Source organism: Teleopsis dalmanni, chromosome X (assembly GCF_002237135.1).
Source record: "Teleopsis dalmanni isolate 2A chromosome X, ASM223713v2, whole genome shotgun sequence".
Taxonomy (NCBI): domain Eukaryota; kingdom Metazoa; phylum Arthropoda; class Insecta; order Diptera; family Diopsidae; genus Teleopsis; species Teleopsis dalmanni.
Window position 1 is genome coordinate 21,376,519 of NC_051848.1, and position 10,864 is coordinate 21,387,382.

General features: G+C 30.3%; 2 protein-coding genes across 2 annotated transcripts; one reads left to right on the forward strand and one right to left on the reverse strand.

Moving 5' to 3' along the window:
* Positions 1-207: 207 nt before the first annotated feature.
* LOC119688230 (zinc finger MYM-type protein 1-like) lies at positions 208-5,419 on the forward strand. Its single transcript, XM_038102910.1, has 2 exons — positions 208-826; positions 5,328-5,419. The coding sequence occupies exons 1-2, from the start codon at positions 208-210 to the stop codon at positions 5,417-5,419; spliced, it is 711 nt and encodes a 236-aa protein (XP_037958838.1).
* A 3,729-nt stretch (positions 5,420-9,148) lies between these two features.
* Positions 9,149-10,189, reverse strand: LOC119687007. Its single transcript, XM_038101147.1, has 2 exons — positions 9,673-10,189; positions 9,149-9,477 (listed from the first exon to the last, which is right to left on the reverse strand). Coding segments are annotated over exons 1-2 (465 nt in total). The 5' UTR covers positions 10,137-10,189; the 3' UTR covers positions 9,149-9,476.
* Positions 10,190-10,864: the final 675 nt, after the last annotated feature.

Sequence of the window (10,864 nt, forward strand, 5' to 3'; positions counted from 1 at the left end):
ACAAATCAATGGTGTTCTGGATTTCGGGATTGGAAAAATCTGTCAGGAAAAATAAAAATACATACATCATCAAAACATCATATTGACTGTTGTGCAGTATACGATTTATGGAGAAAAAATAAAACGATCGACAATGAAACTGAAGATCAAATAAGAAATTATGAATGTTTCTGGAGAAAAGTTTTAAAACGTTTATTTGATATAACAATGAAACTTGCGAGAAATTCTTCATTATTTCGTGGACATAATGAGCTAATTGGAGATGTTTACAATGGAAATTTTTTGTCTGAAGTTGAACTTTTAGCTAAATATGATGACGTTTTAAAAAGCGTTTTAGAAATGCCAACTGGTTCGATTAAATATTTAAGTCCCGCAATCCAAAATGAAATAATAGAATGTATTGGAGAAAGTTTGCTAGAAAAACTAATTGATAATATTAAATTAAGCCCGTGCTACTCAATTTTACTTGATTCTACTCAAGATATTACAAAAGTTGACCAATTAAGTATTGTTATTAGATATGTACAACTTACCAGAAATCATAGATCGGAGCCAATTGGTTTTGAAATAAAAGAAACCTTTTTGGGATTTTTTTCCATGGAGGATCACTCTGCCGAAGGCATTAAATATCAAATTATTTCTTTATTAAAACAATTTGATATAGAGATTGAAAATTGTGTTGGTCAGGGTTATGATGGTGCTAATGTGATGAAAGGGGTATATAATGGTTTGCAAGAAAAAATTAAAAAAATTCAGCCAAATGCTGAATATATTCATTGTGCCAGCCACAATTTAAATCTAATTGTTAAAGATGCAGTAGAAGGATGTAAAGAAGTAGCAAATTTTTTTGCAACAATTCAAGAAATTTATACATTTTTTGGCAGCAGCGTAAAAAGATGGGACCTACTTTCCAAATTTACAGGAGAATCACAAATAACCTTAAAAAAACTGAATCCAACCCGATGGTCGGGACGACTACAATCATTAGTAGCCATCAAAGTACGATATAACGATATAATTAGGTCTTTGACTCAAATTATATTAACACAAAAAAAAGATAGAAATGACGCTCAAAATATTAAAAAAAAAATTGAAAATTTTGAATTTATTTTTATAACTGTGTTTATGCAAAATATATTAACAGAGATAAATTTTGCCTCAAAAGTGTTACAAAAAAATAATGTAGATTTATATGAAGCCAAAAGCATTTTAAGTCGTGTTTACAGTAATATATCCAAAATTAGATCAATGTATAATGAAACAAAAAATGAAGAAATAGAGTTATCAAAATCATGGGGCATAAGTCCAAATTTTGAGAAAAAAAGACAACCAAAAATAAAAAAACATTATGATGAGCTAGCCACAGACCACAGATTTGAAACAAGAGAAGACATTTTTAAAATTCAAGTGTTTAATTATGTAATTGATATTACCATAAATCAAATAAAAAGAAGATTTGAAGGTATGGATAATATTGTAAATTTTTTTGGTTTTTTAGAACCAAAACAATTATTAAAATTGTCAACAAAAGAAATAAGTTCTAAATGCGACAAGTTAGAAAAAAAATACCCAAAATTACTAACAGATATATTTGCTATACAATTTACAAATATAACTACGTTATTGAAAAGCGATTTAAGTGAATCTATGTCCATAAGAGACTTTGCAAACATTATAATTGAAAAATATAGTTGCTTGGAAAGCGATTTATGTGAAGTATATACAATGTTTATCATATTTTTTACTTTGCCTGTGACTGTTGCTACAGTAGAAAGAACATTTAGCAAATTAAAAATTATAAAAGATTTTAAAAGAAATTCAATTGGACAAACTCGTCTAAAACATTTAGCATTGATTGCTATCGAAAATAATGAAGCAAGTAAATTAGATATGAAAAATTTAATTGACAAATTTGCGGCTGCAAAATCAAGACGAAAAAACATTTAAATAAGTTTTCATAATTTTTTTTATAATCAAATATATTTTGAATTATTTATTATTATTTAGAATTATTATAATTTAGTATATTTGTTAATTAGTGAGTTAGTTATATAAGTGTAATTTATTATTTAAAATTATTTTTATTCTAGAATTCTAAAATACAAAAATGTAAATAATATACAAAATACACAAAATTTGCTTATTATATTATTCTATATTTGGATTCGTTTCACTAAATGACAATCATGTACCCGTCGATTCCCCCAAACTGAACTCAAACCTATTTATAAAATAAAAAAGTTTTTTTAACCCATTTGAATATTATTTTGTACGTTGTCTTATGAAAATATAAGTACAGTATATACCAAATTTCATTCGAATAAGTATACAGATATATACTTTATGGTATTTCCGACTTTATGGTATCTTGACAAACCTAATATACCCTTTTTACACTTTTTCATGTAAAGGGTATGTTAGTAAGGGCCCCTTAGTTAGAATTTGCTTATGGGCCTAAAAAATGTAGTTACGCCACTGCATGAGGAGCGAAATATTATTAAAGATGATGTGAAATAAATATAAAATGCAATATAAAAAATATAAAAATATAAAGGTTTTTTCTTATAATAAAGGCACCGAAATTGTTTTTAATTTCGGTGTCTTTTTTGAAATTTTTTCAATTTGAAAAGTTATTTGCTGGCGTAGCGTTGACTTGACTAATTCTAATTCGTATTGATTTTATTTTGATGCGATTTAAATTTTACTCTCAGTTCATTTGTTCTGATGAATTGCGGAGGAAAATCACAATATAAGACTGTCAATCTGCATGTGGTGAGGCAATTGAATTTGTCTTCATATATTAAAATTTCATGAAATATTCATATCCATAAGATGCGATTATGTCGTTGTAAAAACATTACCAGTTACACATGTAACATTTATTCCCAATATGAAAAAAATAATAATTTGGAATCAGCATTAAGTTTTCGAGCGGAAATTTATGCGATTATTGCGTGCAAAATTCGATATATAATCTGAGCTGGCTCTGACTAATATAAATGAAAATATTTCGTATCCCAAAATGTTGACTTTGTAAATATTAATAAAAAAAAAACAAAAAAAAAAACAAAATCTGCAGATTACATGTAATTTGCATTATTAGTATAATTTTGACTGTAGGAGCGGCTTATGAGATAAAAATAAAACCAAACCAAAAATTACTACAATTTTATGGCGAGATATCGAATTGCAATGACAGAAGCTCATTAATATTTTATGTACAGAATGTGGTTTTATAAAATATTTTTATTTCATTTATAAATAAATTTAAAATGAATTAATTACACTAAATTACATTTAAAATAAGTGTTCTCGATTTATTCAATTAAAATAAATTGATTATAGCATATGCACAAAAAGTCAAGTAAGTCGTAAATTCTATTGGTTAAATATTGGTTAAAGTAAGTAAGCTGATGTGTAAAAAATTTAAGGCAGAAAAAGGTAGATAGGTTGAAGTGGCGGCCTTGTTTCCAAAAAGCTCACTTGAGCTCAAATAATTGCCAATTGTGGTACCTTAGGAATGTCATTGATATGTACATAGATTTAAATCAGTATACAGCCAACGCTGAAGAAGGTAACAACTTCTCCATTAGGTAAAGGAAAACCAATCTGGCAGTTCTATAAACTTGGCCAGGTCCTTAACATTACAGGATGACAGCTCAATCAGATCGGTGAGAAAAGGGGACCTCTTGCTTAAGTACTATTATATAAATAAGACTTTACAGCTTTTTGGTACGTACGCGTTTATAAACTACATGAACTCCTTAAAAACTACATATACTTTTTATACTAATTTTAATTCAATTTTTAAGAGCTGTGTTTATGATTTCAGTATATTGGTTTTTACTAAACCGAATGAAAAAATTAGCGTGTTGTTCCTGTTGTCCTAAGCAAGCATACGTTTGGGACTTCCAATTTGGGTTTTCAAAAGTTCAACAAAGCCCAAAACGTGTGGAACCAAGAAATAATGAAATGCTTGTCGATAAACTTTAATAGTTTAAGTTAACTTAAGAAACTCTCTGCTGATAGACCAACGGGATCATATACCTCAGTTATATTCATTATGAAATGTAACTTTGGATCATCTCCATATTCCCTCCGTGACCACAACTGTTAGAGATATCACAATAGGTAACATTCCATGTACCTCAATTACGTAAAAATTACGTCGTTTTGCTATCACATTCCTTTCAAGAAACCCTAATATAGAAGAATGCAGACTTAATTTAATCTGTCGAATTTATATACCTGTTTCATTTTTTCTGATGAACAGTTTGATAATCTGTTAAAGAAATATCAACCAACTTAGAAATAAAAACTTACTTCTTCTCGACGCCAAAGTCAGTAAGTGTTTAATGATTTCTTTTTCCTGCAGATTTTCGCAACGTCTGCAGTGAGGATTATGAGGAATGCACAGTTTTTTTGCGTGAGTTCCCATACACTAATGACCAAAAAGAACTGCAGTAAGGCTTGAAATATTCACATGATCAATTCTCATAAGTTCTGAACATCTAGTTTGATTGTAGGCGGGCCAATTTGACCGGAAAGTTACACATGGCTTAAGCGCCTTTCATTTGTTATTGGTAAACTGAAGAAAGTAAGGGTAAGTACTTCTTTTAACGGTCTCCAGGGTAAGATAAACTGCTAACTCTAGAAACACATTCAAGGAAGCAGGATCAAGGTGGAGTAAACACTCAAGTTTCTCGTTCCCTTAGATGTTTCTATGTTCAGGGATCATAATGACTTTGATAATAAGTATCGTATCACTTTAATATTAAATTTTTAATAAAATAACTGTAGGAAAATTTATTGATTTCGTTCGATACATTTAATTTAATTTGGCTTTTTTTTTGTTTTAACAACTTTTTGTGCTCCCATAAGACAAAGACAAAGAAGTATGGAAGAAGGATGAAGGTATGAAGGGATGAAAGGAAGGAAGGAAGGCGTCAGTTTTTGTTATGCATTTTGCGAAACTCGTACGTACATGAATGCACAGGAATTTGCACGCTAAGCTGATGGATTTTGCACTTGAAAGTGTTCACATGCCAAACAACGGAGTGAAAAATTCATTGGCTTTTTGAAAATCAATGCACGCCACAAACTCTAAATTGGAAATCCAAAATGTATGCTTGCCAAGGATAACAGGAGCAACACATCAATTTTTTCAAATTTCTTTACACTTTTGCTTTTTGTTCATCAAAACGATAGCATAGCAGCACCGCACCCCGACCCGGCTGCCGACTGCCGGCAGCCGGGTGGGGTGCTGCATCAGCATTGTGTCAAAGTTTAATTCAAAAATTTAATTGCTTTAAAATTTCAAATTTCAGGGCATGAATCCCAACTACAACTACAAGGAAAGGGAGAAAACAAGGATAACACACAAGGAGGAAATGTTATATTAGCTGCATTTGGCATTTGATGCGCGTCAATGAAATTTATAACTTCCTATGTGAGGCTTCTGGAGCGACTTATAGCAGACATTTCACTGAACGTCTCGCGGGACAGCCGGGTGAGTGCAAGATATACCTTGTGTGCACAGTGAAAGGATACGTCAGGTGTGCTTTAAAGAAGATTTAAAGAAATCAAATGTTTTTCTAAATAATTTTGTTTTATTTTCTTATCTATTAAAAGCTCTTGCTAACAAAAAGGTAAGTAAAGGCAAATTTATTGTTATTTTAATTAAGGCAAAAGATTTAATGTTGTTGGGTTTAACTTTCTGTAACATAAAAAAAAGAGATTTGCTTGCTTATGTATTTCTTCAGATACAATATGTATATATATATATGTATATATAAATGAGCTTAATGTAGAAACAATAAACAGTTTGCAACCTTTTTTGGAATTTTTCCCACTCGCATTACGGCAGGATTTAAAATATCAAACATGCATCTTTTTTAAGGACAAAGTTTGGAATTTTTTTTGTATTGTATTTTGTATAAAACTTCATTAAAACAAATACGAGGAATTTATAACAGTTTTTTTAAATAAATTTTTTATTTTTTTTTTTCTCATTCTCTTCTTAGTAAGAAGAATGAAGAAGGACAATTTATGACGCAATGCCCTTTCTCACATAGACATATAATGTGCACGTGATATTTGTATACAATCTTATTCCTTTAAGTAACGTTGTTCCATTTTTCTTGTTAGAACTGCTTGTCAACCAGAATTACCGAAAACGATATATATATCCTATATAATCCTTGACACATTTAAAGGGTTTTAACGCCTTGTGCATTGGATAACAATAAAACATGGACTAAACATAAAATTTAATCGCAGTCTCAGATAGAAAGTAAAAGGGCCACACATACGAGTATTGATGTTAGGAGTTTGTAGCAAAAATTATGTTGTTGTTGTGGCCATCAAAAAGGAACATGAATTAAACTTCTTTATCTTAATATACAAGTTTTTCTTTTTAGATACAAATTTTTTTATGCTTTGTGAGACATTTTTAAGGTAATTAGAGTAGAAAAATATATGTTTTTGTATATATCTATATAATAATTTCATATAATGAAATATAATAAGAAAACTTTACATCACGATCCTCAATTAAATTTCTAGGGATAAGTTAAATTGAGTTTAATGATGGATGACTTATTAAAGACGACAGTTAGCGCTTTATATTCCACTGAAAAATAGTTTGTTAGATCTGCTGGCGGTTTAATTTTAATTAATATATGGACGTCTTTTTAAGCGAAAATACTAGATAAAAGCAAGATTTCTAGCTAAAATGTTAATGAAATTAAGATTAATTCGTTTCCATTGACGTGAGCTGGAAAACGCATGTGATTTATGCTTGTGTGTTCACATCATACATATAAAACAAGACAAATATTATATTTTTCAAATTTTAATAATTTCCCTTGTGTGAAATTTATATTTAAGAGTTATATTTGACTGTTCGTCAATTTCACAGAATCTACAACTAGCATTAGCATGTGCCCCTAGTTTCGCTAAGTGGTGTTTTAGCCTGCAATCTCCTGTTAGGACTCCTGTGATAAGTATTAAGCTGTTTATGCAATTCTTGGATCTGCTATGGTTGTATGAAGTCATACATGTTCTGGATTGTCTTGGTGGTTTGTCCGAGTATATAATCCTTTGTTTGATTTCCTCTTCTAATACGAGTGAGGAGAAGTGACTCTAGCCTACGCTACAAAACGGCTGTTTGCTAGTTCATCTGCTGCTTCGTTTCTTTTCCGATATTCCAACGTGTCCGGTACTCACAGAATTGATACCTGATTATGTAGGCCTTGCGTGTTTGGCCTATAAAGACATTTCAGTACCAGTCTAGATGTTACTTGTTGAGAGTTCATTGCCCTAATGGCAGCCTACCTGTTGTAATATTTCGATTGTGGTAGTTTCTTTCTTGAGCACAATACATAAATTTCAACCTGCTATGTGCACAGTGCTTTCCAGTGTTTTTTTGACCGAACCTACCATACCCGTCTCTGCACCCTTATATGTAAGAGAGCCATTATATCGTGTACTGATTTATTTTATAGATTTTGTCTATCCTTTTCCAAAATACTTTGTTGCTTAGTTCAGTTTTAAAGGATTTGTATAAAGTAAAGTCGGGGTTCATCAGGTCCCATGGCATCAAGATTTCAGGATGTTGCTCGACAAGTGTTAGGATTCTTTTGCGACTAAGCCACTGACCAGGGTTTTGAGTTAGAAAAGCTTCAAAACCAAATTGATTTCAACAGAAGGTTTTATATTAGTATATATTCTTTAGAGAATATAGTAAATATACTTTACTTTTAGATATAGGTATATAAACATATGAAAATATATCAATCAGTAAAAAGTGCGACACAAATATCGTTTGACCCTTGAAATAACGAGTTGTTCTTTTTATAATTTTAATTTTAGTTAAACTTAATTCAAAATAGACTAACAATCTGATGTCTGCAATTCCCTTAATTTTGAATGTAGTAAGGTGAATCAAACAATCTCGCTTTTATGTTCAAACTGCATGAGCAGAACATAAATGCCTAAAAAAAATTAATGATATTAAAAAAATATTTCAAAAATAGTATCTTTTGTTTAAACAAAAATCCATTACATATAAACAATTTTTAAATTTTATTATGATTGTTCAGACACAGCGTTGGCAAAAATCTTTCAAACTAAATATAAAAAATTGTGTAGCTTAAATAGAAAATGAAGAAGACTAATCTAGCCCCAAACCACATCAATCATTTTTATATTTTTGGAAGTATATTTCACGCCTCATTTGATTGTCCCCGAAATGATCTCATTTTATTTTCATAGCTTCAAGAATGAAAGGATGCACAAAAGATGTCCCTTTTTTCGATGATGCCCTACCTCTTCTCCTTCCATTTTTCTTTTCGAGTTTGTTTTATATGAAATAAATGCTGACAGGATGTTTAAAGAAATTCATAATTTTCGGCTCATTGATGTTTGTCCTTCGTAAAGACAATGCGGAAGATTTGTTTTCCCGCTATTCTTTCCGGATTATATTTGAATAATAAATATTTTTAAATGTTTTTAATGTGCGTTATTCAAATTTTTCCTAACCATAATTACTAAGCTACATGATACTTTTAAGACATTCAGGATTTGTGTTATCATTAATATTAAAAACATTTTTAATGAGTAAAAAAGTGTTTGGTATTCATAAAATTCAAATAAAAATGAGCAATTTAAATTCGACCAAATTAGTTTTACTAAATGGATTTGAAATATGAAAAGGGTTCCTTAATATGAAGTCATAAAATACACGAGCGAAACAAATTATGTAGCATTTTGGCCATATTTTTTATGGTTGTAAAATCGGTAAAATTTAAACTAAATATATTGTAGTACTAATAACAAACTGCTATAGTATATAGTAATAGTTTATTTGTAGTGGGAATAGCTTCAACACTACATCACTATATTACTTTAAAGTTCTAAAAAGTTATCACCAGATTTCCTAATTAACGTAGACAGTACATATTTCATAAAAAAACGACATAAAATTCAAGAGATTATTTCTTGGTTCAAGAAGTGGAATAACTTATATGGGGTACATTGCCTATTTTTTTTTTCTTTTTTCTCATTATTTTATTTACCATTTAATTTGTACTAATAAAACTTTATTGAAAATTAATTTTAAAACGAAAAAGACTTTCTGCAGTGCCAAATTTTTTTTATTGTTTTATAGATAAATTTAGGTAAAAACGTTGGTAAAAAATATACAGTGGACGCCAGATACATTCCTTCCAGATACATTCATGCCAGATACATTTATGCCAGATACATTCATGCCAGATCCATTCATTCCAGACACACTCCTGCCAGATATATTCATGTCACATATATTCATTCTAGATACATTCCTGCCAGACACATTCATGCCAGATCCATTCATTCCAGACACATTCCTGCCAGATATATTCCTGCCAGATATATTCCTGCCAGATACATTCTTGCCAGATACATTCATGCCAGATCATGCAGCTTTTATAAAACCTTAAAAGATATAAAAATCAGCAATGTAATTGTTGAAAGCAAGATACTATAGATAATATAATATTCCTTATAAAATTGACTTAGTTGCATTAAATAATGTTATCGAACTAAGGGAATAAATAAAGTAGGATATAATATTATTTTATTAATTACGTAGAACTAGTTCGATAATAATTGAGTATATATAATACATACTAATATCGTCGCTTCGGACGACGAGGAGTGTTCAAATCATCTGCAGCTTTCTTCTTCTCAGCGATAACCCGGGCTAACGCAGAAGTAGTAGTGATTTTGCAATTCTTATAAAAAATGTTATCCAGACGAGAATGGCTATATGTGCCGAATTGTCTGGAAACAGTACACGTCACTCTCCTGCGTTTGGTCCGGGTACTAATTTGCTGCCGACTGCCAGATGAAGTGCCTTGGTTCCTTTCATTGTCTGCTGGCATCTTTCTTGCGTTTTCGTTCAAGGCAGAACTTGGAAGTTTTTGATTGCGCTTGATTGTGCCTTGATTCTTTTCGTCAGCCAAAATCGCATACTCGTCGGTTTTCTTTTTTAAATTTTTGTATTTTTCTGCATCCATTAATCCATTCGTGCTGAGTGTACGTATCTGGCGTCCACCAATGGATAATATAAAGTTTGTTATTCTACCATTCATTTTTATATACAGAAAATTTAGATAAATTAAAATCAAAATTTTTGAAAATTTTTTATAAATAAATTTTGAAACCAACTGCAGTCAATTTTGAAAAATATGTATTTCGGTTTTAAAAAATTTGTAAGTAATATTTTTGAAACTATGCACGCCTACTTATGTACAATGTAGTATGTTGATGCAATGATGCAACATTGCACAGTAGATTAAAAACTCAAAACAGAAAAAAATTTTGTGTGCCAGTGATCTATTTGCAGTTAATTTAGTATTTGTATAAAAGCAGTCCTCTAAGCATTTTATATTTTATCCAAAACTTTAAGACACTTACCAATATCTTAACTTATGTGTGGTATTTAGAAACACTATTGGTTATACCGTCAATATTACAGTAAACAATCATTTCATGTTATCACTTAATATCAACTTTTCTTCATTATGAGCAGTAGTTACTTTCACAAAACTGTCATGTTAGTGCTTGTAGCCTGCACTGTAACGCTTCCACAATGCACTCCCCTCCGTATGTGCTGCCTAAAGGAAGATTATGCATTTTTGACAAAAAACACAATGAAACAAATGCAACAACTTTAACTGTAGTACAAGGCCATTAATGCAAAGTAGTTAAGAGTATAAAATAATAACGACCTCAACATAGTAGTAACAACTGTGCAATATCAACACCAACAACAACACCAGCAACTATAATTACGCTAACAATAAAAACCGCTAAGCAA

Bases quoted from the DNA above. Each gene is read 5' to 3' on its own strand.
- LOC119687007 (XM_038101147.1), bottom strand. From the start codon at position 10,136: ATGAATGGTAGAATAACAAACTTTATATTATCCATTGGTGGACGCCAG.
- LOC119688230 (XM_038102910.1), top strand. From the start codon at position 208: ATGAAACTTGCGAGAAATTCTTCATTATTTCGTGGACATAATGAGCTA. The intron at 827-5,327 runs GTAAAGAAGTAG...TTCAAATTTCAG, and splicing joins TAAAGATGCAGTAGAAGGAT to GGCATGAATCCCAACTACAA.